Genomic DNA, 25,562 nt, shown 5'->3' with positions numbered 1-25,562 from the left:
CTGGTTAGTACTTGGATGGGAGACCACCTGGGAATACCAGGTGCTGTATGCTCTTTTCTCATTCACTTAGAAACTGAAATCTTGCAATATGCACAAGTAGTCCTTCATGAAAGGGGCTGGAAGCTGTTTTCATTTTGACACGAGAGAGAGAGAGACCACCTTGCATTGTCAAATGCCAAATCTGTATATGGATAAGTAGCCTATGGTTGTCAACTTATTTCGTACGGCCAAACCAGCCTGGCAACGCCTGATCTCGGAAGCTAAGCAGGGTCGGGCCTGGTTAGTACTTGGATGGGAGACCACCTGGGAATACCAGGTGCTGTATGCTCTTTTGCTCATTCACTTAGAAACTGAAATCTTGCAATATGCACAAGTAGTCCTTCATGAAAGGGGCTGGAAGCTGTTTTCATTTTGACACAAGAGAGAGAGAGAGAGAGACCACCTTGCATTGTCAAATGCCAAATCTGTATATGGATAAGTAGCCTATGGTTGTCAACTTATTTCGTACGGCCAAACCAGCCTGGCAACGCCTGATCTCGGAAGCTAAGCAGGGTCGGGCCTGGTTAGTACTTGGATGGGAGACCGCCTGGGAATACCAGGTGCTGTATGCTCTTTTGCTCATTCACTTAGAAACTGAAATCTTGCAATATGCACAAGTAGTCCTTCATGAAAGGGGCTGGAAGCTGTTTTCATTTTGACACGAGAGAGAGAGAGAGACCACCTTGCATTGTCAAATGCCAAATCTGTATATGGATAAGTAGCCTATGGTTGTCAACTTATTTCGTACGGCCAAACCAGCCTGGCAACGCCCGATCTCGTCTGATCTCGGAAGCTAAGCAGGGTCGGGCCTGGTTAGTACTTGGATGGGAGACCGCCTGGGAGACCGCCTGGGAATACCAGGTGCTGTATGCTCTTTTGCTCATTCACTTAGAAACTGAAATCTTGCAATATGCACAAGTAGTCCTTCATAAACGGGGCCGGAAGCTGTTTTCATTTTGACACGAGAGAGAGAGAGAGACCACCTTGCATTGTCAAATGCCAAATCTGTATATGGATAAGTAGCCTATGGTTGTCAACTTATTTCGTACGGCCAAACCAGCCTGGCCACACCCCTTTCAGGAAGTGGACCAGGAAGTGTTTGGACAGAGAGCAGGTAGAGATTGTTTGGTGTGGAGTACCTTTTTGTCGTCATACAGTGTTATTTTGTTACTTTCTTTCATTTTTTGTTCTAAAAATTGGGTTTAGTTTGAGTTAGTTGTATCTCCCCCAGCAGCTGCTGCTCTTTGGGGGACTTTGTTTTGTTTGTGTTTCATGTTGCGGACGGCTATCATGGCAACAAACAACGGATTGGATTTGACAATGGACAAGAACACGGACGAAAGGAGTAAAAGGGAAAGACACCAAGGAGACTCGGACAACCGAAATGAGAAAGAAACGAGGTATGGCAAAGAATTGACGGTGGAAGTGGTGGTGGAAGGTACAGAGAATGTTTCGGTGATGGATTTACTGAGGGGTGTGAAGAAAGAGTGTGGAGTGGTGTTGGGCTGCAGGGTGAGAGGGCCCAGGACTTACGAGATCACCATGAAGGAGGAAGAAGCGAAGGAGAAATTGATGGACGGCATCAGAGTGCAAGGGGCGCTAGTGCATGCTAGCAACATTACTGGTAATGAAATGGTGGTGTTGTTTCTGAACCTCCCAATATATTTGGAGGATGGGAAATAATTGGCTAAACTGGAGGACTGGGGAGTTCGGGCCATTTCGGCTATTAAGCGCCGCGTATGGCCTGGAACAGAGGTTGCTGATGGGACTCGGTTCTTAAAGGTACGTTTCACTGAACAGGTGCGTTCACTCCCGTACTCAACAAAATTTGAGACACTAAGAGAAGCTGAATTTTTTTGAGTCATTCATGACCGACAGGTGAGGGTCTGCAGGTTGTGCATTCAACCGGGCCACATTTTTCGAGACTGCCCGGATTTCAGGTGTTTTAGGTTTGGCAAGGCTGGGCACTATGCTAGGGAGTGTGTCCAGCGGAGTGCGGAGGACGCGGACGGAGGAGGCAGCGAGAGGGGAGAGGACGCGCAGTCAACGGCTCTGAATGAGGAGAAAGGAGAGGAATCGGCTGGCGAGGAGGAGGAAGTTCGGATGGTGTAGGAGGTCGGAGAGGGAGAGAGCGATGCAGTGGAGGACGTGGAGCAGGGCGGGGAACCTGCGCGCGATGAAGGCGTTGGTGGCACGGCTGGCGAGGAAAAGGAGGAGCTTCGGATGGTGGAGGAGGTCGGAGAGGGAGAGAGCATTGTGGAGGAAGACGTGGAGTGTTGCGGGGAACCTGCGCACGGTGGAGGTGTTGGTGGCGAGGTGGTGGCTCTGGAAGACGGCGGCGGGGTCGGACGGGACGAAAACGACGGTGAGGATGAGCTGGAATCAGGCAGCGACATGGAGCAGGCGGAAGGTGGAAAGGAGAGCGACGAGAGCGAGCACGGAGGGCGCAGAGGGCGAGGAGGGCGCAGAGGGCGAGGAGGCCGGCGGGAGTCGGGAGCCGGAAAAGGCGTGGTGAAGCAACGTCGGAAGTTGGTGGAGAGGAGAGAGGGGGAATCGGAGGCGTTGACAAGGGCAATGCAAGTTGCCCATCTACGGTGCGCCAAAAGGCAGACGGAGAAAGAGCGGATGGAAATGCTGAGATGGCACCCGCCTAAGGAACATTAGTGGGTTAAAGTGTGCTGCTATTATTGGACCTGTGATGGGTACTGTTTGGGTTTGTGGGTGTATTGTGTGTATGTATGCTAAAAGATACTGACAATGTCTGTGTTTGAAAATTTGTGAAGAGTAAAAACATTAATAAAAGATTAAAAAAAAAGTTATCACGTTCGCCTCACACGTGAAAGGTCCCCGGTTCTAGACCGGGCGGAAATATGTGCCCTTTTATCAGCTCGCGACTGTCCGGACGGAAACTTCCTCAGTTTTCATCCGATTGCGATCCTCTCCAAAGTATTTTGTGTCCCATGAAGTCCCATGATTCATTGGAGTCGACATGTCGTTCTTTGAAATGGTAAGTCAGCTACCCTTCTGCCACTTGTGCGGATTCGCCTTTAAGCATATCAACTAGTTCATGAGCCAAAATGCTCATTTGACATCATAAAGGCATGTCCTCGTTTTGTGTCCTTGTTTTTGTGTGTGCATGTGTGCACGGATTTTCTGTCGTTTGCTACGAAGAAGTTTCCGTAGTGTAGTGGTTATCACGTTCGCTTTACATGCGAAAGGTCCCCGGTTCGAGACCGGGCGGGGACTTCCTCATCTTTACTCAGTTTTCATCCAATTGCGATCCTCTCCAAAGTATTTTGTGCCCCATGTTAGTCCCAATGTCCCATGAAGTCCCATGATTCATTAGAGTCGACATGTCGTTTTTTGAAATGGTAAGTCAGCTACCCTTCTGCCACTTGTGCGGATTCGCCTTAAGCATATCAACTAGTTCATGAGCCAAAATGCTTATTTGACATCATAAAGGCATGTCCTCGTTTTGTGTCCTTGTTTTTGTGTGTGCGTGTGTGTGCACGGATTTTCTGTTGTTTACTAAGAAGAAGTTTCCGTAGTGTAGTGGGTATCATGTTCGCTTTACACGCGAAAGGTCTCCGGTTCGAGACCCGACGGAAACTTCCTCAGTTTTCATCCGATTGCGATCCTCTCCAAAGTATTTTGTGTCCCATGAAGTCCCATGATTCATTGGAGTCGACATGTCGTTCTTTGAAATGTTAAGTCAGCTACCCTTCTGCCATTTGTGCGGATTCGCCTTAAGCATATCAACTAGTTCATGAGCCAAAATGCTTATTTGACATCATAAAGGCATGTCCTCGTTTTGTGTCCTTGTTTTTGTGTGTGCATGTTTCCACTGATTTTCTGTTGTTACTATAAAGAAGTTTCCGTAGTGTAGTGGTTATCACGTTCGCCTCACACGCGGGGGCCAGCCGTGTGTAGCCGTAGAGGATTTTTGTGACCTTTTCTACGTGCATTTGACAGAACAGGATCGAATCCCACCCAAGGCAAAGTGTCTTATTTCAGTATTAAATATATTAATTCCCATGATTAATTTCAAGATTATAAAGTACCATTGTAAAGATTCAAATATTGTTTTGATTTATTAATTTGGTGTATTCCTGCTAAGAGAATGACTTTCCTTGAATCCTCTTACATAAAAAAAGTATATTTTATGTTTACAAATAGATGTTGGAGAACACAGAATGTATATATAATGCATTTTACACAGACCACTTGGATGATTATCATATCTTTTTTATTTGAGAACCTGCAGTGCTTTTCATTGGCTTTGCAATTTTGACTGTAACCACAGTAAATAATTCTTAAACACCACACCACAATATAGCTATGAACAATATTAACAAACATATGTACAGTAATGTTTATGTGCAGCAATGTACATAGATATGGATATAAACAATGATATATATATATATATATAAATATATATATACAGTATATGTACAGTAATGTTATGTTGAGCAATGAAAAAGATACAGCAAGTGAAGTCAATTAACATCATATTTACAATGTAACACACACTAAGAAATTCACACACAAAAAATGCCACCTACAAATAAGTGTGAGAGAGCGAGTGTATCACTTGCCCTTCTCAACCATCCACCTCTGCTTTTCAGCCTCATAAAAGGCAGACTGCTGAAACTCCCTCCAGGTCATCTCCTTTACCATGCCCTGTGACTGGTAGAGGGACAAAACTCTGGAGGGACAGTAAATGTACTTTCCAGCTACACCAGGAAAGTTGCCATGAATGTGAGGACTGTTGGGGCCTTGCTTCACTGGCTGATGGCAGAACCTGCACAGACGGCCGGTAGGGTGCTGCTCCAAAGACTTTCTCTTTCCTCTCTCCTCTGTTACCCTCTTTCTCTCTGCCCCTCTCTGCTTTGAGGCCTCCAACTCCTGCTGAAAGAAGGCAGTGGCAGCAAAATCCTCAAAGGCCATCCTGGGGTTGGTGAGGCCTTCAGCTGAATAGGACATGAAGACCTTCTTCGAACAGTAGAAATACTTCACCTCTCCAGTCTGATAAAAGAAATGGACAGAGGAGCCATCATTGAGGTAGCGGGATTTTGGCTGTCCACATGCGAGGCAGGTCCTTGTTTTTTTAGGCTGCTGCTGTTGTTGTTGTTGCTGCATTGCTGCCTGCTGCTTTTCAAGGATCTCCTTGACCATGACCTCTACTGTAGCCTTGGTTAGTGGGGCATCCTCAGTGGAACCCACTGTAGGTGGGTTTACAGGAGGCAGAGGAGTGGGTGGGTTTACAGGAGCAGGAGGCAGAGGAGTGACTGGCACGCTGACTGTTTGACTTTCGACAGTCAGACGCTGCCACAGCTGCTGGGTCTCCAGGAGCTTCTCTGGGCTGGTGTTTAGTGAGGAGCTGGTGTTAATTAGCTTGGCAAGATGTTTCACATATCGAGAGATATGCTGCCTTGTTGTTGGGTGCAGCAGGCTGTTGGGATCTGTGCAGGCACTCTGCACCATGGCAGCATAGCCAGCATCCACCCTCTTCAGAAGGTCTTTTTCCCCGTGGTGCTTGGCTAGGAGCCCATCAATAGCAGCTCTCATTGGATCTGTCCATCGGTTGTGATCCAGGACGAAGATGCGGCCTCCTGTTTTGATGGGTCCAGTGCGGGCAGCACATGGAGATGCTGTACGGGGCAGTGGTGGTGTGTTTGGCAGAACTGCAAAAGGTATTGCAAAAAGGTAAGTATTATGTTAAACTTTAATTAAACATTGACTTGTGTGTAACATTTAAATGACTGTACCTGTGTCCATCAGGGTATCTGTAGAGCTCTCTTCTTTGGTAGTGGTAGAAGACGGCGGGTGGAAAAGGACAGCCTGTGGGGACTGCTGCTGTGAAGGCAGGACCTGTGCTGAAGCCAGGTCTTGTACGTCAGCAGTCTGAAGGAAGATGTAGAATGGCATTAAGTTACAATAATCATAGACAGCAGAAGTTTTTAAGTAAGTGTCTGTGTGTGAGAGAGAGAGAGAGAGAGAGAGAGAGAGAGAGAGAGAGAGAGAGAGAGAAATATCTGGATTACCTGAGAAATGTCTTCCTTTATGTCCTCTATAGTGGAAACAGGGGCAGCAGTGACATGGAAGACCACAGCTTCTACAGATGACAGCTCAGAGACTTGGTGGTCTGACCCCTCAGCCACATCTGTCGAGACTGTCCTTACTGCCTTGTGTTTCTCCCAGTCCAGTGGAACTGGGCGACAGTCTGGCTCTTGGTACTGGAGACCAAACCTCTCCCCTGTGTCCCTGCTCGTCACGTGGAGTGCTGGGTATTTGGCCTGCCCTGTCACGATTTGTGAGGCCTTGTTGATTTCCACCATCAAAACAGGGTCAAACACACCAGGCAGCAGCACATCAGGCTGCTTCAGGTCCACCAGCCTCTGGAAGTTCCACCGCACTACTCCCGTCATCGCCTGGGCCTGGAACAGCTCGGTGGAGACCCTGTTGCCTGTCACCCAGCGAGCCTGGTGGAAATGGAAGCCCTCCTGCTGAGAGGTGCCCCTAACGGGAATCCATACGGGTACTGCAGCTTTCTCCCCCTTGACGTGATTTAGCTGCAGGGTACCACCGTACCTGTACATGATCCCCTCCCCTGCCTGCGGGTCACTCAGGCAGCCTCTCAACATGTGGACACGCTGGATCCTCCACTCCTTCAACATGGAGGGCTTGAAGAGCAGCACGTCATTTGGGTCCTTGGCCAGGTGGAAGTGGCGCATGACATCCTCCACACGCTGCACCAGCTCTCTGGTTTGGGGTACCATGGTCCTGCAGTGCTGTCGGATGTGCTGAGCCGTGGGATTTGCAGGGACAATCCCACAGAAGGTGTAGGCCTCTTTGAGTTTCTGCAGGTCACTCTGGTCTACCACTGTGCAGGCTGAAGACAGGAACTTGCAGAAGGAGCTAAAAAGGTGATGGTGCTCTGAGACACACTCCCTGGTGAACCGACGCAAACAGTGGAACAAGTCCAGCCTGACTGAGATGTCGTGGTTGTACTTGCTCCGCGAGGCACAGGTGTTGGTCACATTCCCGGATGTCACCTCTGCAACCACATTCTCTGTGGTCTTCCATGCATCCCACAAGAGATGCTCATGGTGCTGTGGGTGAGCAACTCTGAAAGCTGCACAGCAATCCCTGTTTACACCAAGACAAAATATGTGTGCATGGTCAGTGTCATATTTAGATTTAAGACCTGTGCATGGCCAGTGTCATTTTTAGATTTGAGACCTTATAGACTTCATCATGAACTTAAAATAAAAACTAAACTGAAAATAAATAAGAACAGATGACTTATCAAAATGTTGATACATCCCTTTGATGTGTGTACTAAATAAAAACATTATTAGTAAAGTGATTCATACCTGTCCACCCACTGGTAGTTGGCCTTCTCTACTCCAGCTGCAGTGTAGCGACGGGCCAGCCCCTCGTACATGGGCTCCAGTGACTTCTCACACTCTGATTGCAGCAGGACCCAGGACAGGATCATCCAATTCTCATTCATCACCGCATAAGAAGACATGGTGCCGGATGATAGAGTCACCTTCCTTGCAAGTTTGCGGGTGTGGTCAGACCTGAAGACCTGTCCAAAGGTGCCTTGCAGAAGCTGTGTGAGGGCTTGTTCCTGACGCTGGTACTCTTGGAGGAGACAGTCTACCAGGTAGTGTGCAGACACAGACACTCCGTACCAGCCATCTGTGTCTTCGTATCCCCCAAAAGGAGCAGGTGAATCCTCCTGCCTCAGAAGCCCAGTGATGGTCTTCTGTCCATACAGGCCAGACTCAGCATCCCTGATGTTCTGCACACTGAGCAGGTAGGCCAGGTGAGCTCTCTCGTACTTGAGGTGCATGATCTCCATCACCTGGTTGGCCATGTCGTGGGGAGACTTACAGCTGCGTCTCAGCTCATCCATAACTGTCTTACAGATGGCCTTCTTGTGCGTAAGGAAGGCTGGCAGGACGTTGGAAAAAAGCTTTGGCAGCTTATCCACCCACTGTGGTTTGTCAGCATACCAGTACTTTTTACAGACCTTGCAGGTGAGGCGAGAGGCAAACAAATAGTACTGGCCACTGGTGCCGAGGATTACCCTTGGTCTTCCCATGCCAGAAGACGTCACCTGGGGACTGGGGCAGCCATGGAGACAGGGAAGGATGTAGTTGTTCCTCATTCTCTCCATTATGGCATGCTCTGGTTTCCAGATGAAAAATGGATGGAGCTGAAAGTACTTTGGCGATGGCAGGTCATAGGAGGACTCGATGAGCTCCGGTTGAGGGGGATGACGCCACAAGGAGACCATATTCATCAGATGGCGTACCGGTCTGGACCCTGGCCATAGTCCCATGGCCTCCAACTCCGTCTTGATCCATATCCGCTGCTGTGGAGAGCAGTTCCAGCGGCTAACATCCTGCTCGTAGCTGGGGATTACAGCTGCACAGGCAGCAGGCTGTGCCACAGGAGGATGAGCGCATGCTGGAGGACCATGAGAGTGTGATGGAGCTGTAAAAACACAACATATATAACACAAATATTGTTCAATTACATTGAATTAGAATTACATTTTTACCGTCAGTGAAAAAGAGGCGCTGTTCTGTGTTTAGTATTTTGTTGTCAAATGACACATTTGTTTTCTGAAGTTCATAAAATGTCAAACATGGCAATCCCGTACTATTTTGACTGCAGGGTATGTGTGTGTGTCTGTGTTGACATACTTTGTTCTGACACTGCAGGCTCACGTGGCCGAGGCTGTGAGATCAAGGATGGAGCCACGGCGAGCAGCTGGGGAGGCACTGGTAAAGGCACCTTCACCTGAGCTGAGGGCACTGATGCAAATGAAACAATAATTAATTAAACATAACAGGGAAACATGTTTGTAACTATAATAAATATAATATACAGATATACATATAAATAACATATAGATATGGACCTTTCAAAGGAGAAGCACTAGCGAGGCAGTCAGCTGGGCTCGATAGTGTAGCTGTTGGTTTGCTTCCCACTGTTAAGGAAAATAAAGTGTTATTATCTGACCCCTCACTACAGTCTGGTAACTAACTTATAGTTAATTGTAATTGGTTACAGTCACTGTTGCCTTAACTTGCTATTGTCATAATAACAGATGTACATGTTGCCTGATTACTTGAGATTTAAGTGTTTTTTTTTTATCAAATAAATATAAAAGGTTTTATATACATTTTCATATGGAATCTAAGACAGAAAGCAAGTAGAGCACAGTGACAATACCAACATGTGTAAACAGTCAAAGGTTTGGCATGATGATTTCACAGGAGAGGAAACTGAGTTTAACTAAATTATGTATTTTATTTAAATCAAAGGGCACTACACTTACTCATCCCGGACTAATTGACACGCCAAACCCATGAAAGCTTTATAGAAAGCATGCACAAATAGAACTCATATGAACACTTACCCTCATCGCTGACATGTTACATCCTTAGAACAGTAGAACAAGTAGAACAAAAGAACACAAGCATCAGAACAGGCCAGAACGCGACCAAAATAACAAACAAGCATATTAAAACTCAATAATGGCAGATTAATTCTGTGAATCACAAAATTATCCTCCCAAACTGATGGTAAACCTTTAGTTGTGGATGAAGCAGGTGTTACAGCTGCCACTACTGCTGCTGGTGAGACTGAACGAATAGAGAAAAAGAGCAATACCATTAAATAATCAATCATCACTTGTCTGTAAGTGACCAATATAAGTACGGACATGTTCCTTTAGCATACTCACTCAGCTGAGTGTCTAACTTGGAAGGAGACAGACTCAGCATGGCCCTCTCCAGATCCATATCATCTTCCATGACTGTGACATAAAACAAAGAGAACATTACCATTTTTATGGGAAAATAAATACATAAATACATTTACAACAATTAGAGAAGTGTCCATTTGTTTCATGTCCAGATTTGTGTTATGAACAGACCTGGAAGATCAGGGGCAGGTGTTGAGGTGAATGAGCTTGAGGCTGCAACATTTGGGGGTGGAAGTGTGCATGCTGTTGGGTGGCTTTGCTTTATCAGGTACTGCTGCAGATTGTGCATTTTACTGCGCTGCACGCACTTTTTGGCCATTATAAAAGCTGCATACCCATCAGCTCTGCTTTTCCAAATTTCCCCCCAGGTGCTTTTAGCTCTGGCACCAAAGCCAACAAGGTTGTCATCCTCAGAGGCAACAGCGGGTGCAGCAGGTCTTTTTTTAAGGTACATCCGGAGGTCCTCAATATCCTTGAAGCCTTTGGTGTACTCCAGGAAGGACAGTAGGCTGTCTTTACTGTGGCCCGCTGGATTGAACTGCCCGGCTGTCTGCTCCTGCTCTACCTTATTGATGAGGTACAAGGTGTAGCCTACATCATTTTCCAGCAGCCACCTGAAGGACTTCCCTTTGTACTTTCCAAACTGGAGGATGTATTCTCCTAACACCTCCAGCCGGTCAGACACATCCCCCCCTCTCAGAAACACCTCAGTGTGTGCGTTGGTCTTCACCAAGTCTTCCCTTTGAGGTGCAGACTTGTCCTGGAGGGAGGGGTTATCTTTGATCCTCTGAGCTGCTTCAGAGGGGTCCTGTCGTAAATGCCCTGATGGGCCTCTTCTGAAGGACACCTGTATCCTCCCTGGGAAAAAACTGAAGTTCTCCATCTTGATCTGTACAAAAGACATGATGTGCATTGGATTATAGAAATACTTCAAACTAGACTGTTTCATTTAAATACTGTAGTACTGATACACATAGCACACATATAATGTTGTTTAAATATCTTCAACACTGCCCACTGCACTGTAGGCCTACTTATGAAATACTTATGTAATGTAGTCATGTCAAATGAGCAACATAAAAAATTACTGCTAAAATACAGGAACGTTACAGTAACTAACAGTGAGTAAATCTAGCTGTACAGTAACAGTTCACTTCTCTTCTTCATTCCAAGCCTCTCCCCTCTTCACACAAAGTCATTTATTGTAACATTTGTACAGTAGGCTAACAGTAATCTAGTTAGATTGCTAGATATAGACCGTGAGCTACTGTAGTGTACTTGATCATCATAATCACTACTAAAATGATCGTATTTAATTGCTTTGCGTATTTCTTGCTTTCTCCCAACAGTACAGTAGGCTATCGTCCAGTATACTATTTGTTGTTGTCGTATCATAGCTAGATACAGTATACGTGAGCTTCAGAAAGTGTTTGCTGTTGCTATGATACCGTTACTGTATTACAGTAAGCTAGATATTTTCCCATACATCCCGCTCCGCTCCCCTGTCCCCACCGTACTGCTGCAGTACAGTTTTATGTGATCTGGTTAGCTCTAACAGTTTAGAAAAACGCTATCGTATTACATACACTTTGAGACATCTACAAATGTTACTGACATATTAGCTGGCTGTGTAAAACAATATGATTTACAGTACCTGTTTTTCGCGCTAGATGATTGATGAGGAGACTTGTAAAACGCTAGCAGTCAGATCGAAGTTGATAGTCAAAAGGAAAAGTGACGAAGAAAAACAGAAAACGGCAGTTCACTGATGATCTAAGTCATATAACTGTGTAGTGTTAAATGACAAAAGTGATCGGGTTTTGACAAATCTGATGAAACGGTGATCTTCGCTGTTCTAGGTGCCGTGCTTTGGCTCGAGTGAGGTTGACTGAGTGACGAGATAGTGCCTCTCTCTTTTACAATGGGTGTCTATGGGAAAGTCGGAACAGCGCCACCAGAGGCCGTTAGAATATTACATCCGTAGTGTTAAGGACTACCATAGAGAATGAATGGGGAAAGTTAAGGGAAGTTAAGACTAAATATATTCGGCTCCCGCGCGGGAGGTCCCCGGTTCGAGACCGGGCGGAAACATGTGTCCTTTTATCAGCTCGCGATCGTCTCGTAAATAATCGATGCGTTCTCCACAGTTATGAGTTCACTGGAGTCGGTATGTCCTTCTTTGAAGCGGTAAGTTAGCTTCCCTGGTGCCACATGTTCGGTCGTTTTCTGGCTTCTGTAGAGCTTGGTAAGGGTTCGATCAGGTCTAAAACATGCAGGGCAGGGAGGCCCGAGGTCCAGGATTGGCAACGGTTGCTTTAGACAATCTCCTTTGTTGCTATCTTGCTGAAGCAGAGAATCAACTAGTTCATGAGCCGAAATGCCCATGTTAAGTTGAAAATGTGTGTCCTCGTTCTGTTTCCTTGTTACTGTGTGTTTGTGTGTAAACTGGGTTTCTGTCTTTCAAGAGTTGTCAGTTTCCGTAGGGTAGTGGTTATTACGTTTGCTTTACATGCGAAAGGTCCCCGGTTCAAGACCGGGCGGAAACTTCTGCATATTTCCTCAGTTTTCATCCAATTGCGATCCTCTCCAAAGTATTTTGTGCCCCATGTTAGTCCCAATGTCCCATGAAGTCCCATGATTCATTGGAGTCGACATGTCGTTCTTTGAAATGGTAAGTCAGCTACCCTTCTGCCACTTGTGCGGATTCGCCTTTAAGCATATCAACTAGTTCATGAGCCAAAATGCTCATTTGACATCATAAAGGCATGTCCTCGTTTTGTGTCCTTGTTTTTGTGTGTGCATGTGTGTGCACGGATTTTCTGTTGTTTACTAAGAAGAAGTTTCCGTAGTGTAGTGGTTATCACGTTCGCTTTACATGCGAAAGGTCTCCGGTTCGAGACCGGACGGAAACTTCCTCAGTTTTCATCTGATTGCGATCCTCTCCAAAGTATTTCATGTCCCATGAAGTCCCATGATTCATTGGAGTCGACATGTCGTTCTTTGAAATGGTAAGTCAGCTACCCTTCTGCCACTTGTGCGGATTCGCCTTTAAGCATATCAACTAGTTCATGAGCCAAAATGCTCATTTGACATCATAAAGGCATGTCCTCGTTTTGTGTCCTTGTTTTTGTGTGTGCGTGTGTGTGCACGGATTTTCTGTTGTTTACTAAGAAGAAGTTTCCGTAGTGTAGTGGTTATCACGTTCGCCTCACACGCGAAAGGTCCCCGGTTCGAGACCGGGCGGAAACATGTGCCCTTTTATCAGCTCGCGATCGTCTCGTAAATAATCGATGCGTTCTCCACAGTTATGAGTTCACTGGAGTCGGTATGTCCTTCTTTGAAGCGGTAAGTTAGCTTCCCTGGTGCCACATGTTCGCTCGTTTTCTGGCTTCTGTAGAGTTTGGTAAGGGTTCGATCAGGTCTAAAACATGCAGGGCAGGGAGGCCCGAGGTCCAGGATTGAAAACGGTTGCTTTAGACAATCTCCTTTGTTGCTATCTTGCTGAAGCAGAGAATCAACTAGTTCATGAGCCGAAATGCCCATGTTAAGTTGAAAATGTGTGTCCTCGTTCTGTTTCCTTGTTACTGTGTGTTTGTGTGTGAACTGGGTTTCTGTCTTTCTGGAGTCGTCAGTTTCCGTAGGGTAGTGGTTATTACGTTCGCTTTACACGCGAAAGGTCCCCGGTTCGAGACCGGGCGGAAACTTCTGCATATTTCCTCAGTTTTCATCCAATTGCGATCCTCTCCAAAGTATTTTGTGCCCCATGTTAGTCCCAATGTCCCATGAAGTCCCATGATTCATTGGAGTCGACATGTCGTTCTTTGAAATGGTAAGTCAGCTACCCTTCTGCCACTTGTGCGGATTCGCCTTTAAGCATATCAACTAGTTCATGAGCCAAAATGCTCATTTGACATCATAAAGGCATGTTCTCGTTTTGTGTCCTTGTTTTTGTGTGTGCGTGTGTGTGCACGGATTTTCTGTTGTTTACTAAGAAGAAGTTTCCGTAGTGTAGTGGTTATCACGTTCGCTTTACACGCGAAAGGTCTCCGGTTCGAGACCGGACGGAAACTTCATCTGATTGCGATCCTCTCCAAAGTATTTTATGTCCCATGAAGTCCCATGATTCATTGGAGTCGACATGTCGTTCTTTGAAATGGTAAGTCAGCTACCCTTCTGCCACTTGTGCGGATTCGCCTTTAAGCATATCAACTAGTTCATGAGCCAAAATGCTCATTTGACATCATAAAGGCATGTCCTCGTTTTGTGTCCTTGTTTTTGTGTGTGCGTGTGTGTGCACGGATTTTCTGTTGTTTACTAAGAAGAAGTTTCCGTAGTGTAGTGGTTATCATGTTCGCTTTACACGCGAAAGGTCTCCGGTTCGAGACCGGACAGAAACTTCCTCAGTTTTCATCTGATTGCGATCCTCTCCAAAGTATTTGATGTCCCATGAAGTCCCATGATTCATTGGAGTCGACATGTCGTTCTTTGAAATTGTAAGTCAGCTACCCTTCTGCCACTTGTGCGGATTCGCCTTTAAGCATATCAACTAGTTCATGAGCCAAAATGCTCATTTGACATCATAAAGGCATGTCCTCGTTTTGTGTCCTTGTTTTTGTGTGTGCGTGTGTGTGCACGGATTTTCTGTTGTTTACTAAGAAGAAGTTTCCGTAGTGTAGTGGTTATCACGTTCGCCTCACACGCGAAAGGTCCCCGGTTCGAGACCGGGCGGAAACATGTGCCCTTTTATCAGCTCGCGATCGTCTCGTAAATAATCGATGCGTTCTCCACAGTTATGAGTTCACTGGAGTCGGTATGTCCTTCTTTGAAGCGGTAAGTTAGCTTCCCTGGTGCCACATGTTCGCTCGTTTTCTGGCTTCTGTAGAGCTTGGTAAGGGTTCGATCAGGTCTAAAACATGCAGGGCAGGGAGGCCCGAGGTCCAGGATTGGCAACGGTTGCTTTAGACAATCTCCTTTGTTGCTATCTTGCTGAAGCAGAGAATCAACTAGTTCATGAGCCGAAATGCCCATGTTAAGTTGAAAATGTGTGTCCTCGTTCTGTTTCCTTGTTACTGTGTGTTTGTGTGTGAACTGGGTTTCTGTCTTTCCGGAGTCGTCAGTTTCCGTAGGGTAGTGGTTATTACGTTCGCTTTACACGCGAAAGGTCCCCGGTTCGAGACCGGGCGGAAACTTCTGCATATTTCCTCAGTTTTCATCCAATTGCGATCCTCTCCAAAGTATTTTGTGCCCCATGTTAGTCCCAATGTCCCATGAAGTCCCATGATTCATTGGAGTCGACATGTCGTTCTTTGAAATGGTAAGTCAGCTACCCTTCTGCCACTTGTGCGGATTCGCCTTTAAGCATATCAACTAGTTCATGAGCCAAAATGCTCATTTGACATCATAAAGGCATGTCCTCGTTTTGTGTCCTTGTTTTTGTGTGTGCGTGTGTGTGCACGGATTTTCTGTTGTTTACTAAGAAGAAGTTTCCGTAGTGTAGTGGTTATCACGTTCGCTTTACACGCGAAAGGTCTCCGGTTCGAGACCGGACGGAAACTTCATCTGATTGCGATCCTCTCCAAAGTATTTTATGTCCCATGAAGTCCCATGATTCATTGGAGTCGACATGTCGTTCTTTGAAATGGTAAGTCAGCTACCCTTCTGCCACTTGTGCGGATTCGCCTTTAAGCATATCAACTAGTTCATGAGCCAAAATGCTCATTTGACATCATAAAGGCATGTCCTCGTTTTGTGTCCTTGTTTTTGTGTGTGCGTGTGTGTGCACGGATTTTCTGTTGTTTACTAAGAAGAAGTTTCCGTAGTGTAGTGGTTATCACGTTCGCCTCACACGCGAAAGGTCCCCGGTTCGAGACCGGGCGGAAACATGTGGCCTTTTATCAACTCGCGATCGTCTCGTAAATAATCGATGCGTTCTCCACAGTTATGAGTTCACTGGAGTCGGTATGTCCTTCTTTGAAGCGGTAAGTTAGCTTCCCTGGTGCCACATGTTCGCTCGTTTTCTGGCTTCTGTAGAGCTTGGTAAGGGTTCGATCAGGTCTAAAACATGCAGGGCAGGGAGGCCCGAGGTCCAGGATTGGAAACGGTTGCTTTAGACAATCTCCTTTGTTGCTATCTTGCTGAAGCAGAGAATCAACTAGTTCATGAGCCGAAATACCCATGTTAAGTTGAAAATGTGTGTCCTCGTTCTGTTTCCTTGTTACTGTGTGTTTGTGTGTGAACTGGGTTTCTGTCTTTCCGGAGTCGTCAGTTTCCGTAGGGTAGTGGTTATTACGTTCGCTTTACACGCGAAAGGTCCCCGGTTCGAGACGGGCGGAAACTTCTGCATATTTCCTCAGTTTTCATCCAATTGCGATCCTCTCCAAAGTATTTTGTGCCCCATGTTAGTCCCAATGTCCCATGAAGTCCCATGATTCATTGGAGTCGACATGTCGTTCTTTGAAATGGTAAGTCAGCTACCCTTCTGCCACTTGTGCGGATTCGCCTTTAAGCATATCAACTACTTCATGAGCCAAAATGCTCATTTGACATCATAAAGGCATGTCCTCGTTTTGTGTCCTTGTTTTTGTGTGTGCGTGTGTGTGCACAGATTTTCTGTTGTTTACTAAGAAGAAGTTTCCGTAGTGTAGTGGTTATCACGTTCGCTTTACACGCGAAAGGTCTCCGGTTCGAGACCGGACGGAAACTTCCTCAGTTTTCATCTGATTGCGATCCTCTCCAAAGTATATTATGTCCCATGAAGTCCCATGATTCATTGGAGTCGACATGTCGTTCTTTGAAATGGTAAGTCAGCTACCCTTCTGCCACTTGTGCGGATTCGCCTTTAAGCATATCAACTAGTTCATGAGCCAAAATGCTCATTTGACATCATAAAGGCATGTCCTCGTTTTGTGTCCTTGTTTTTGTGTGTGCGTGTGTGTGCACGGATTTTCTGTTGTTTACTAAGAAGAAGTTTCCGTAGTGTAGTGGTTATCACGTTCGCCTCACGTGCGAAAGGTCCCCGGTTCGAGACCGGACGGAAACTTCCTCAGTTTTCATCTGATTGCGATCCTCTCCAAAGTATTTCATGTCCCATGAAGTCCCATGATTCATTGGAGTCGACATGTCGTTCTTTAAAATGGTAAGTCAGCTACCCTTCTGCCACTTGTGCGGATTCGCCTTTAAGCATATCAACTAGTTCATGAGCCAAAATGCTCATTTGACATCATAAAGGCATGTCCTCGTTTTGTGTCCTTGTTTTTGTGTGTGCGTGTGTGTGCACGGATTTTCTGTTGTTTACTAAGAAGAAGTTTCCGTAGTGTAGTGGTAATCACACGCGAAAGGTCCCCGGTTCGAGACCGGGCGGAAACATGTGCCCTTTTATCAGCTCGCGATCGTCTCGTAAATAATCGATGCGTTCTCCACAGTTATGAGTTCACTGGAGTCGGTATGTCCTTCTTTGAAACGGTAAGTTAGCTTCCCTGGTGCCACATGTTCGCTCGTTTTCTGGCTTCTGTAGAGCTTGGTAAGGGTTCGATCAGGTCTAAAACATGCAGGGCAGGGAGGCCCGAGGTCCAGGATTGGCAACGGTTGCTTTAGACAATCTCCTTTGTTGCTATCTTGCTGAAGCAGAGAATCAACTAGTTCATGATCCGAAATGCCCATGTTAAGTTGAAAATGTGTGTCCTCGTTCTGTTTCCTTGTTACTGTGTGTTTGTGTGTGAACTGGGTTTCTGTCTTCCCGGAGTCGTCAGTTTCCGTAGGGTAGTGGTTATTACGTTCGCTTTACACGCGAAAGGTCCCCGGTTCGAGACCGGGCGGAAACTTCTGCATATTTCCTCAGTTTTCATCCAATTGCGATCCTCTCCAAAGTATTTTGTGCCCCATGTTAGTCCCAATGTCCCATGAAGTCCCATGATTCATTGGAGTCGACATGTCGTTCTTTGAAATGGTAAGTCAGCTACCCTTCTGCCACTTGTGCGGATTCGCCTTTAAGCATATCAACTAGTTCATGAGCCAAAATGCTCATTTGACATCATAAAGGCATGTCCTCGTTTTGTGTCCTTGTTTTTGTGTGTGCGTGTGTGTGCACGGATTTTCTGTTGTTTACTAAGAAGAAGTTTCCGTAGTGTAGTGGTTATCACGTTCGCCTCACACGCGAAAGGTCCCCGGTTCGAGACCGGGCGGAAACATGTGCCCTTTTATCAGCTCGCGATCGTCTCGTAAATAATCGATGCGTTCTCCACAGTTATGAGATCACTGGAGTCGGTATGTCCTTCTTTGAAGCGGTAAGTTAGCTTCCCTGGTGCCACATGTTCGCTCGTTTTCTGGCTACTGTAGAGCTTGGTAAGGGTTCGATCAGGTCTAAAACATGCAGGGCAGGGAGGCCCGAGGTCCAGGATTGGCAACGGTTGCTTTAGACAATCTCCTTTGTTGCTATCTTGCTGAAGCAGAGAATCAACTAGTTCATGAGCCGAAATGCCCATGTTAAGTTGAAAATGTGTGTCCTCGTTCTGTTTCCTTGTTACTGTGTGTTTGTGTGTGAACTGGGTTTCTGTCTTTCCGGAGTCGTCAGTTTCCGTAGGGTAGTGGTTATTACGTTCGCTTTACACGCGAAAGGTCCCCGGTTCGAGACCGGGCGGAAACTTCTGCATATTTCCTCAGTTTTCATCCAATTGCGATCCTCTCCAAAGTATTTTGTGCCCCATGTTAGTCCCAATGTCCCATGAAGTCCCATGATTCATTGGAGTCGACATGTCGTTCTTTGAAATGGTAAGTCAGCTACCCTTCTGCCACTTGTGCGGATTCGCCTTTAAGCATATCAACTAGTTCATGAGCCAAAATGCTCATTTGACATCATAAAGGCATGTCCTCGTTTTGTGTCCTTGTTTTTGTGTGTGCGTGTGTGTGCACGGATTTTCTGTTGTTTACTAAGAAGAAGTTTCCGTAGTGTAGTGGTTATCACGTTCGCTTTACACGCGAAAGGTCTCCGGTTCGAGACCGGACGGAAACTTCCTCAGTTTTCATCTGATTGCGATCCTCTCCAAAGTATTTTATGTCCCATGAAGTCCCATGATTCATTGGAGTCGACATGTCGTTCTTTGAAATGGTAAGTCAGCTACCCTTCTGCCACTTGTGCGGATTCGCCTTTAAGCATATCAACTAGTTCATGAGCCAAAATGCTCATTTGACATCATAAAGGCATGTCCTCGTTTTGTGTCCTTGTTTTTGTGTGTGCGTGTGTGTGCACGGATTTTCTGTTGTTTACTAAGAAGAAGTTTCCGTAGTGTAGTGGTTATCACGTTTGCCTCACACGCGAAAGGTCCCCGGTTCGAGACCGGGCGGAAACATGTGCCCTTTTATCAGCTCGCGATCGTCTCGTAAATAATCGATGCGTTCTCCACAGTTATGAGTTCACTGGAGTCGGTATGTCCTTCTTTGAAGCGGTAAGTTAGCTTCCCTGGTGCCACATGTTCGCTCGTTTTCTGGCTACTGTAGAGCTTGGTAAGGGTTCGATCAGGTCTAAAACATGCAGGGCAGGGAGGCCCGAGGTCCAGGATTGGCAACGGTTGCTTTAGACAATCTCCTTTGTTGCTATCTTGCTGAAGCAGAGAATCAACTAGTTCATGAGCCGAAATGCCCATGTTAAGTTGAAAATGTGTGTCCTCGTTCTGTTTCCTTGTTACTGTGTGTTTGTGTGTGAACTGGGTTTCTGTCTTTCCGGAGTCGTCAGTTTCCGTAGGGTAGTGGTTATTACGTTCGCTTTACACGCGAAAGGTCCCCGGTTCGAGACCGGGCGGAAACTTCTGCATATTTCCTCAGTTTTCATCCAATTGCGATCCTCTCCAAAGTATTTTGTGCCCCATGTTAGTCCCAATGTCCCATGAAGTCCCATGATTCATTGGAGTCGACATGTCGTTCTTTGAAATGGTAAGTCAGCTACCCTTCTGCCACTTGTGCGGATTCGCCTTTAAGCATATCAACTAGTTCATGAGCCAAAATGCTCATTTGACATCATAAAGGCATGTCCTCGTTTTGTGTCCTTGTTTTTGTGTGTGCGTGTGTGTGCACGGATTTTCTGTTGTTTACTAAGAAGAAGTTTCCGTAGTGTAGTGGTTATCACGTTCGCTTTACACGCGAAAGGTCTCCGGTTCGAGACCGGACGGAAACTTCCTCAGTTTTCATCTGATTGCGATCCTCTCCAAAGTATTTTATGTCCCATGAAGTCCCATGATTCATTGGAGTCGACATGTCGTTCTTTGAAATGGTAAGTCAGCTACCCTTCTGCCACTTGTGCGGATTCGCCTTTAAGCATATCAACTAGTTCATGAGCCAAAATGCTCATTTGACATCATAAAGGCATGTCCTCGTTTTGTGTCCTTGTTTTTGTGTGTGCGTGTGTGTGCACGGATTTTCTGTTGTTTACTAAGAAGAAGTTTCCGTAGTGTAGTGGTTATCACGTTCGCCTCACATGCGAAAGGTCCCCGGTTCGAGACCGGGCGGAAACATGTGCCCTTTTATCAGCTCGCGATCGTCTCGTAAATAATCGATGCGTTCTCCACAGTTATGAGTTCACTGGAGTCGGTATGTCCTTCTTTGAAGCGGTAAGTTAGCTTCCCTGGTGCCACATGTTCGCTCGTTTTCTGGCTTCTGTAGAGCTTGGTAAGGGTTCGATCAGGTCTAAAACATGCAGGGCAGGGAGGCCCGAGGTCCAGGATTGGCAACGGTTGCTTTAGACAATCTCCTTTGTTGCTATCTTGCTGAAGCAGAGAATCAACTAGTTCATGAGCCGAAATGCCCATGTTAAGTTGAAAATGTGTGTCCTCGTTCTGTTTCCTTGTTACTGTGTGTTTGTGTGTGAACTGGGTTTCTGTCTTTCCAGAGTCGTCAGTTTCCGTAGGGTAGTGGTTATTACGTTCGCTTTACACGCGAAAGGTCCCCGGTTCGAGACCGGGCGGAAACTTCTGCATATTTCCTCAGTTTTCATCCAATTGTGATCCTCTCCAAAGTATTTTGTGCCCCATGTTAGTCCCAATGTCCCATGAAGTCCCATGATTCATTGGAGTCGACATGTCGTTCTTTGAAATGATAAGTCAGCTACCCTTCTGCCACTTGTGCGGATTCGCCTTTAAGCATATCAACTAGTTCATGAGCCAAAATGCTCATTTGACATCATAAAGGCATGTCCTCGTTTTGTGTCCTTGTTTTTGTGTGTGCGTGTGTGTGCACGGATTTTCTGTTGTTTACTAAGAAGAAGTTTCCGTAGTGTAGTGGTTATCACGTTCGCTTTACACGCGAAAGGTCTCCGGTTCGAGACCGGACGGAAACTTCCTCAGTTTTCATCTGATTGCGATCCTCTCCAAAGTATTTTATGTCCCATGAAGTCCCATGATTCATTGGAGTCGACATGTCGTTCTTTGAAATGGTAAGTCAGCTACCCTTCTGCCACTTGTGCGGATTCGCCTTTAAGCATATCAACTAGTTCATGAGCCAAAATGCTCATTTGACATCATAAAGGCATGTCCTCGTTTTGTGTCCTTGTTTTTGTGTGTGCGTGTGTGTGCACGGATTTTCTGTTGTTTACTAAGAAGAAGTTTCCGTAGTGTAGTGGTTATCACGTTTGCCTCACACGCGAAAGGTCCCCGGTTCGAGACCGGGCGGAAACATGTGCCCTTTTATCAGCTCGCGATCGTCTCGTAAATAATCGATGCGTTCTCCACAGTTATGAGTTCACTGGAGTCGGTATGTCCTTCTTTGAAGCGGTAAGTTAGCTTCCCTGGTGCCACATGTTCGCTCGTTTTCTGGCTACTGTAGAGCTTGGTAAGGGTTCGATCAGGTCTAAAACATGCAGGGCAGGGAGGCCCGAGGTCCAGGATTGGCAACGGTTGCTTTAGACAATCTCCTTTGTTGCTATCTTGCTGAAGCAGAGAATCAACTAGTTCATGAGCCGAAATGCCCATGTTAAGTTGAAAATGTGTGTCCTCGTTCTGTTTCCTTGTTACTGTGTGTTTGTGTGTGAACTGGGTTTCTGTCTTTCCGGAGTCGTCAGTTTCCGTAGGGTAGTGGTTATTACGTTCGCTTTACACGCGAAAGGTCCCCGGTTCGAGACCGGGCGGAAACTTCTGCATATTTCCTCAGTTTTCATCCAATTGCGATCCTCTCCAAAGTATTTTGTGCCCCATGTTAGTCCCAATGTCCCATGAAGTCCCATGATTCATTGGAGTCGACATGTCGTTCTTTGAAATGGTAAGTCAGCTACCCTTCTGCCACTTGTGCGGATTCGCCTTTAAGCATATCAACTAGTTCATGAGCCAAAATGCTCATTTGACATCATAAAGGCATGTCCTCGTTTTGTGTCCTTGTTTTTGTGTGTGCGTGTGTGTGCACGGATTTTCTGTTGTTTACTAAGAAGAAGTTTCCGTAGTGTAGTGGTTATCACGTTCGCTTTACACGCGAAAGGTCTCCGGTTCGAGACCGGACGGAAACTTCCTCAGTTTTCATCTGATTGCGATCCTCTCCAAAGTATTTTATGTCCCATGAAGTCCCATGATTCATTGGAGTCGACATGTCGTTCTTTGAAATGGTAAGTCAGCTACCCTTCTGCCACTTGTGCGGATTCGCCTTTAAGCATATCAACTAGTTCATGAGCCAAAATGCTCATTTGACATCATAAAGGCATGTCCTCGTTTTGTGTCCTTGTTTTTGTGTGTGCGTGTGTGTGCACGGATTTTCTGTTGTTTACTAAGAAGAAGTTTCCGTAGTGTAGTGGTTATCACGTTCGCCTCACATGCGAAAGGTCCCCGGTTCGAGACCGGGCGGAAACATGTGCCCTTTTATCAGCTTGCGATCGTCTCGTAAATAATCGATGCGTTCTCCACAGTTATGAGTTCACTGGAGTCGGTATGTCCTTCTTTGAAGCGGTAAGTTAGCTTCCCTGGTGCCACATGTTCGCTCGTTTTCTGGCTTCTGTAGAGCTTGGTAAGGGTTCGATCAGGTCTAAAACATGCAGGGCAGGGAGGCCCGAGGTCCAGGATTGGCAACGGTTGCTTTAGACAATCTCCTTTGTTGCTATCTTGCTGAAGCAGAGAATCAACTAGTTCATGAGCCGAAATGCCCATGTTAAGTTGAAAATGTGTGTCCTCGTTCTGTTTCCTTGTTACTGTGTGTTTGTGTGTGAACTGGGTTTCTGTCTTTCCAGAGTCGTCAGTTTCCGTAGGGTAGTGGTTATTACGTTCGCTTTACACGCGAAAGGTCCCCGGTTCGAGACCGGGCGGAAACTTCTGCATATTTCCTCAGTTTTCATCCAATTGTGATCCTCTCCAAAGTATTTTGTGCCCCATGTTAGTCCCAATGTCCCATGAAGTCCCATGATTCATTGGAGTCGACATGTCGTTCTTTGAAATGATAAGTCAGCTACCCTTCTGCCACTTGTGCGGATTCGCCTTTAAGCATATCAACTAGTTCATGAGCCAAAATGCTCATTTGACATCATAAAGGCATGTCCTCGTTTTGTGTCCTTGTTTTTGTGTGTGCGTGTGTGTGCACGGATTTTCTGTTGTTTACTAAGAAGAAGTTTCCGTAGTGTAGTGGTTATCACGTTCGCTTTACACGCGAAAGGTCTCCGGTTCGAGACCGGACGGAAACTTCCTCAGTTTTCATCTGATTGCGATCCTCTCCAAAGTATTTTATGTCCCATGAAGTCCCATGATTCATTGGAGTCGACATGTCGTTCTTTGAAATGGTAAGTCAGCTACCCTTCTGCCACTTGTGCGGATTCGCCTTTAAGCATATCAACTAGTTCATGAGCCAAAATGCTCATTTGACATCATAAAGGCATGTCCTCGTTTTGTGTCCTTGTTTTTGTGTGTGCGTGTGTGTGCACGGATTTTCTGTTGTTTACTAAGAAGAAGTTTCCGTAGTGTAGTGGTTATCACGTTTGCCTCACACGCGAAAGGTCCCCGGTTCGAGACCGGGCGGAAACATGTGCCCTTTTATCAGCTCGCGATCGTCTCGTAAATAATCGATGCGTTCTCCACAGTTATGAGTTCACTGGAGTCGGTATGTCCTTCTTTGAAGCGGTAAGTTAGCTTCCCTGGTGCCACATGTTCGCTCGTTTTCTGGCTACTGTAGAGCTTGGTAAGGGTTCGATCAGGTCTAAAACATGCAGGGCAGGGAGGCCCGAGGTCCAGGATTGGCAACGGTTGCTTTAGACAATCTCCTTTGTTGCTATCTTGCTGAAGCAGAGAATCAACTAGTTCATGAGCCGAAATGCCCATGTTAAGTTGAAAATGTGTGTCCTCGTTCTGTTTCCTTGTTACTGTGTGTTTGTGTGTGAACTGGGTTTCTGTCTTTCCGGAGTCGTCAGTTTCCGTAGGGTAGTGGTTATTACGTTCGCTTTACACGCGAAAGGTCCCCGGTTCGAGACCGGGCGGAAACTTCTGCATATTTCCTCAGTTTTCATCCAATTGCGATCCTCTCCAAAGTATTTTGTGCCCCATGTTAGTCCCAATGTCCCATGAAGTCCCATGATTCATTGGAGTCGACATGTCGTTCTTTGAAATGGTAAGTCAGCTACCCTTCTGCCACTTGTGCGGATTCGCCTTTAAGCATATCAACTAGTTCATGAGCCAAAATGCTCATTTGACATCATAAAGGCATGTCCTCGTTTTGTGTCCTTGTTTTTGTGTGTGCGTGTGTGTGCACGGATTTTCTGTTGTTTACTAAGAAGAAGTTTCCGTAGTGTAGTGGTTATCACGTTCGCTTTACACGCGAAAGGTCTCCGGTTCGAGACCGGACGGAAACTTCCTCAGTTTTCATCTGATTGCGATCCTCTCCAAAGTATTTTATGTCCCATGAAGTCCCATGATTCATTGGAGTCGACATGTCGTTCTTTGAAATGGTAAGTCAGCTACCCTTCTGCCACTTGTGCGGATTCGCCTTTAAGCATATCAACTAGTTCATGAGCCAAAATGCTCATTTGACATCATAAAGGCATGTCCTCTTTTTGTGTCCTTGTTTTTGTGTGTGCGTGTGTGTGCACGGATTTTCTGTTGTTTACTAAGAAGAAGTTTCCGTAGTGTAGTGGTTATCACGTTCGCCTCACACGCGAAAGGTCCCCGGTTCGAGACCGGGCGGAAACATGTGCCCTTTTATCAGCTCGCGATCGTCTCGTAAATAATCGATGCGTTCTCCACAGTTATGAGTTCACTGGAGTCGGTATGTCCTTCTTTGAAGCGGTAAGTTAGCTTCCCTGGTGCCACATGTTCGCTCGTTTTCTGGCTTCTGTAGAGCTTGGTAAGGGTTCGATCAGGTCTAAAACATGCAGGGCAGGGAGGCCCGAGGTCCAGGATTGGCAACGGTTGCTTTAGACAATCTCCTTTGTTGCTATCTTGCTGAAGCAGAGAATCAACTAGTTCATGAGCCGAAATGCCCATGTTAAGTTGAAAATGTGTGTCCTCGTTCTGTTTCCTTGTTACTGTGTGTTTGTGTGTGAACTGGGTTTCTGTCTTTCCAGAGTCGTCAGTTTCCGTAGGGTAGTGGTTATTACGTTCGCTTTACACGCGAAAGGTCCCCGGTTCGAGACCGGGCGGAAACTTCTGCATATTTCCTCAGTTTTCATCCAATTGTGATCCTCTCCAAAGTATTTTGTGCCCCATGTTAGTCCCAATGTCCCATGAAGTCCCATGATTCATTGGAGTCGACATGTCGTTCTTTGAAATGATAAGTCAGCTACCCTTCT

General features: G+C 46.1%; 2 protein-coding genes, 35 non-coding genes and 3 pseudogenes across 37 annotated transcripts in view; 38 read left to right on the top strand and 2 right to left on the bottom strand.

The window, feature by feature from the left end:
• Positions 1–52, top strand: part of LOC146222489 (5S ribosomal RNA) — a 119-nt gene extending 67 nt beyond the window's left edge. Inside the window, exon 1 of the ribosomal RNA XR_014749687.1 lies at positions 1–52. This exon is cut by the window's left edge and continues 67 nt beyond it. This is a non-coding gene — a ribosomal RNA (5S ribosomal RNA).
• Positions 53–219: 167 nt separating this feature from the next.
• LOC146222488 (5S ribosomal RNA) lies at positions 220–328 on the top strand (annotated as a pseudogene).
• A 174-nt stretch (positions 329–502) lies between these two features.
• On the top strand, positions 503–611 carry LOC146222487 (5S ribosomal RNA; annotated as a pseudogene).
• A 170-nt stretch (positions 612–781) lies between these two features.
• Positions 782–912, top strand: LOC146222486 (5S ribosomal RNA; annotated as a pseudogene).
• A 2,300-nt stretch (positions 913–3,212) lies between these two features.
• On the top strand, positions 3,213–3,285 carry trnav-uac (transfer RNA valine (anticodon UAC)). Its single transcript has one exon. It is a non-coding gene; the product is annotated as a tRNA-Val (tRNA).
• A 292-nt stretch (positions 3,286–3,577) lies between these two features.
• trnav-uac (transfer RNA valine (anticodon UAC)) lies at positions 3,578–3,650 on the top strand. The gene has a single exon. It is a non-coding gene; the product is annotated as a tRNA-Val (tRNA).
• An 868-nt stretch (positions 3,651–4,518) lies between these two features.
• LOC146222483 (uncharacterized) lies at positions 4,519–5,732 on the bottom strand. Its single transcript, XM_084691498.1, has one exon. The coding sequence runs from the start codon at positions 5,608–5,610 to the stop codon at positions 4,630–4,632; it is 981 nt and encodes a 326-aa protein (XP_084547624.1). The 5' UTR covers positions 5,611–5,732; the 3' UTR covers positions 4,519–4,629.
• On the bottom strand, positions 5,729–8,843 carry LOC146222482 (uncharacterized). Its single transcript, XM_084691499.1, has 4 exons — positions 8,763–8,843; positions 7,419–8,550; positions 6,087–7,191; positions 5,729–5,946 (listed from the first exon to the last, which is right to left on the bottom strand). The coding sequence occupies exons 2-4, from the start codon at positions 8,393–8,395 to the stop codon at positions 5,797–5,799; spliced, it is 2,232 nt and encodes a 743-aa protein (XP_084547625.1). The 5' UTR covers positions 8,396–8,550; positions 8,763–8,843; the 3' UTR covers positions 5,729–5,796.
• A 3,825-nt stretch (positions 8,844–12,668) lies between these two features.
• On the top strand, positions 12,669–12,741 carry trnav-uac (transfer RNA valine (anticodon UAC)). Its single transcript has one exon. It is a non-coding gene; the product is annotated as a tRNA-Val (tRNA).
• Positions 12,742–13,005: 264 nt separating this feature from the next.
• On the top strand, positions 13,006–13,078 carry trnav-cac (transfer RNA valine (anticodon CAC)). Its single transcript has one exon. It is a non-coding gene; the product is annotated as a tRNA-Val (tRNA).
• Positions 13,079–13,460: 382 nt separating this feature from the next.
• On the top strand, positions 13,461–13,533 carry trnav-uac (transfer RNA valine (anticodon UAC)). The gene has a single exon. It is a non-coding gene; the product is annotated as a tRNA-Val (tRNA).
• Positions 13,534–13,826: 293 nt separating this feature from the next.
• Positions 13,827–13,899, top strand: trnav-uac (transfer RNA valine (anticodon UAC)). Its single transcript has one exon. It is a non-coding gene; the product is annotated as a tRNA-Val (tRNA).
• A 254-nt stretch (positions 13,900–14,153) lies between these two features.
• trnav-uac (transfer RNA valine (anticodon UAC)) lies at positions 14,154–14,226 on the top strand. Its single transcript has one exon. It is a non-coding gene; the product is annotated as a tRNA-Val (tRNA).
• A 264-nt stretch (positions 14,227–14,490) lies between these two features.
• On the top strand, positions 14,491–14,563 carry trnav-cac (transfer RNA valine (anticodon CAC)). Its single transcript has one exon. It is a non-coding gene; the product is annotated as a tRNA-Val (tRNA).
• Positions 14,564–14,945: 382 nt separating this feature from the next.
• Positions 14,946–15,018, top strand: trnav-uac (transfer RNA valine (anticodon UAC)). Its single transcript has one exon. It is a non-coding gene; the product is annotated as a tRNA-Val (tRNA).
• A 293-nt stretch (positions 15,019–15,311) lies between these two features.
• trnav-uac (transfer RNA valine (anticodon UAC)) lies at positions 15,312–15,384 on the top strand. The gene has a single exon. It is a non-coding gene; the product is annotated as a tRNA-Val (tRNA).
• A 254-nt stretch (positions 15,385–15,638) lies between these two features.
• On the top strand, positions 15,639–15,711 carry trnav-cac (transfer RNA valine (anticodon CAC)). The gene has a single exon. It is a non-coding gene; the product is annotated as a tRNA-Val (tRNA).
• Positions 15,712–16,458: 747 nt separating this feature from the next.
• Positions 16,459–16,531, top strand: trnav-uac (transfer RNA valine (anticodon UAC)). Its single transcript has one exon. It is a non-coding gene; the product is annotated as a tRNA-Val (tRNA).
• Positions 16,532–16,795: 264 nt separating this feature from the next.
• trnav-cac (transfer RNA valine (anticodon CAC)) lies at positions 16,796–16,868 on the top strand. The gene has a single exon. It is a non-coding gene; the product is annotated as a tRNA-Val (tRNA).
• Positions 16,869–17,576: 708 nt separating this feature from the next.
• trnav-uac (transfer RNA valine (anticodon UAC)) lies at positions 17,577–17,649 on the top strand. Its single transcript has one exon. It is a non-coding gene; the product is annotated as a tRNA-Val (tRNA).
• A 293-nt stretch (positions 17,650–17,942) lies between these two features.
• Positions 17,943–18,015, top strand: trnav-cac (transfer RNA valine (anticodon CAC)). The gene has a single exon. It is a non-coding gene; the product is annotated as a tRNA-Val (tRNA).
• Positions 18,016–18,397: 382 nt separating this feature from the next.
• trnav-uac (transfer RNA valine (anticodon UAC)) lies at positions 18,398–18,470 on the top strand. The gene has a single exon. It is a non-coding gene; the product is annotated as a tRNA-Val (tRNA).
• Positions 18,471–18,763: 293 nt separating this feature from the next.
• trnav-uac (transfer RNA valine (anticodon UAC)) lies at positions 18,764–18,836 on the top strand. Its single transcript has one exon. It is a non-coding gene; the product is annotated as a tRNA-Val (tRNA).
• Positions 18,837–19,100: 264 nt separating this feature from the next.
• trnav-cac (transfer RNA valine (anticodon CAC)) lies at positions 19,101–19,173 on the top strand. Its single transcript has one exon. It is a non-coding gene; the product is annotated as a tRNA-Val (tRNA).
• A 382-nt stretch (positions 19,174–19,555) lies between these two features.
• trnav-uac (transfer RNA valine (anticodon UAC)) lies at positions 19,556–19,628 on the top strand. Its single transcript has one exon. It is a non-coding gene; the product is annotated as a tRNA-Val (tRNA).
• A 293-nt stretch (positions 19,629–19,921) lies between these two features.
• Positions 19,922–19,994, top strand: trnav-uac (transfer RNA valine (anticodon UAC)). The gene has a single exon. It is a non-coding gene; the product is annotated as a tRNA-Val (tRNA).
• A 264-nt stretch (positions 19,995–20,258) lies between these two features.
• Positions 20,259–20,331, top strand: trnav-cac (transfer RNA valine (anticodon CAC)). The gene has a single exon. It is a non-coding gene; the product is annotated as a tRNA-Val (tRNA).
• A 382-nt stretch (positions 20,332–20,713) lies between these two features.
• On the top strand, positions 20,714–20,786 carry trnav-uac (transfer RNA valine (anticodon UAC)). The gene has a single exon. It is a non-coding gene; the product is annotated as a tRNA-Val (tRNA).
• Positions 20,787–21,079: 293 nt separating this feature from the next.
• trnav-uac (transfer RNA valine (anticodon UAC)) lies at positions 21,080–21,152 on the top strand. Its single transcript has one exon. It is a non-coding gene; the product is annotated as a tRNA-Val (tRNA).
• A 264-nt stretch (positions 21,153–21,416) lies between these two features.
• On the top strand, positions 21,417–21,489 carry trnav-cac (transfer RNA valine (anticodon CAC)). The gene has a single exon. It is a non-coding gene; the product is annotated as a tRNA-Val (tRNA).
• Positions 21,490–21,871: 382 nt separating this feature from the next.
• trnav-uac (transfer RNA valine (anticodon UAC)) lies at positions 21,872–21,944 on the top strand. The gene has a single exon. It is a non-coding gene; the product is annotated as a tRNA-Val (tRNA).
• A 293-nt stretch (positions 21,945–22,237) lies between these two features.
• Positions 22,238–22,310, top strand: trnav-uac (transfer RNA valine (anticodon UAC)). The gene has a single exon. It is a non-coding gene; the product is annotated as a tRNA-Val (tRNA).
• A 264-nt stretch (positions 22,311–22,574) lies between these two features.
• On the top strand, positions 22,575–22,647 carry trnav-cac (transfer RNA valine (anticodon CAC)). Its single transcript has one exon. It is a non-coding gene; the product is annotated as a tRNA-Val (tRNA).
• A 382-nt stretch (positions 22,648–23,029) lies between these two features.
• On the top strand, positions 23,030–23,102 carry trnav-uac (transfer RNA valine (anticodon UAC)). The gene has a single exon. It is a non-coding gene; the product is annotated as a tRNA-Val (tRNA).
• A 293-nt stretch (positions 23,103–23,395) lies between these two features.
• On the top strand, positions 23,396–23,468 carry trnav-uac (transfer RNA valine (anticodon UAC)). The gene has a single exon. It is a non-coding gene; the product is annotated as a tRNA-Val (tRNA).
• Positions 23,469–23,732: 264 nt separating this feature from the next.
• trnav-cac (transfer RNA valine (anticodon CAC)) lies at positions 23,733–23,805 on the top strand. Its single transcript has one exon. It is a non-coding gene; the product is annotated as a tRNA-Val (tRNA).
• Positions 23,806–24,187: 382 nt separating this feature from the next.
• Positions 24,188–24,260, top strand: trnav-uac (transfer RNA valine (anticodon UAC)). Its single transcript has one exon. It is a non-coding gene; the product is annotated as a tRNA-Val (tRNA).
• Positions 24,261–24,553: 293 nt separating this feature from the next.
• On the top strand, positions 24,554–24,626 carry trnav-uac (transfer RNA valine (anticodon UAC)). The gene has a single exon. It is a non-coding gene; the product is annotated as a tRNA-Val (tRNA).
• A 264-nt stretch (positions 24,627–24,890) lies between these two features.
• Positions 24,891–24,963, top strand: trnav-cac (transfer RNA valine (anticodon CAC)). The gene has a single exon. It is a non-coding gene; the product is annotated as a tRNA-Val (tRNA).
• A 382-nt stretch (positions 24,964–25,345) lies between these two features.
• On the top strand, positions 25,346–25,418 carry trnav-uac (transfer RNA valine (anticodon UAC)). Its single transcript has one exon. It is a non-coding gene; the product is annotated as a tRNA-Val (tRNA).
• The last annotated feature ends 144 nt before the right edge of the window (positions 25,419–25,562 follow it).

The sequence above is a fragment of the Hypomesus nipponensis genome, chromosome 25 (assembly GCF_054491055.1).
Source record: "Hypomesus nipponensis isolate SF chromosome 25, ASM5449105v1, whole genome shotgun sequence".
Classification (NCBI taxonomy): Eukaryota; Metazoa; Chordata; class Actinopteri; order Osmeriformes; family Osmeridae; genus Hypomesus; species Hypomesus nipponensis.
Note: the sequence above shows the minus strand (reverse complement) of the source record. Positions and strands in the feature narration are given on the sequence as shown.

What these genes read in the sequence shown, in the direction of transcription:
- LOC146222483 (XM_084691498.1), bottom strand. Translation starts at nt 5,610, where the DNA reads ATGAGAGCTGCTATTGATGGGCTCCTAGCCAAGCACCACGGGGAAAAA.
- LOC146222482 (XM_084691499.1), bottom strand. Translation starts at nt 8,395, where the DNA reads ATGGGACTATGGCCAGGGTCCAGACCGGTACGCCATCTGATGAATATG. An exon ending in AACTACCAGTGGGTGGACAG is followed by an intron (nt 7,192 to 7,418) that starts GTATGAATCACT and finishes TGGTGTAAACAG; the next exon opens with GGATTGCTGTGCAGCTTTCA. An exon ending in TAAAGGAAGACATTTCTCAG is followed by an intron (nt 5,947 to 6,086) that starts GTAATCCAGATA and finishes ATCTTCCTTCAG; the next exon opens with ACTGCTGACGTACAAGACCT.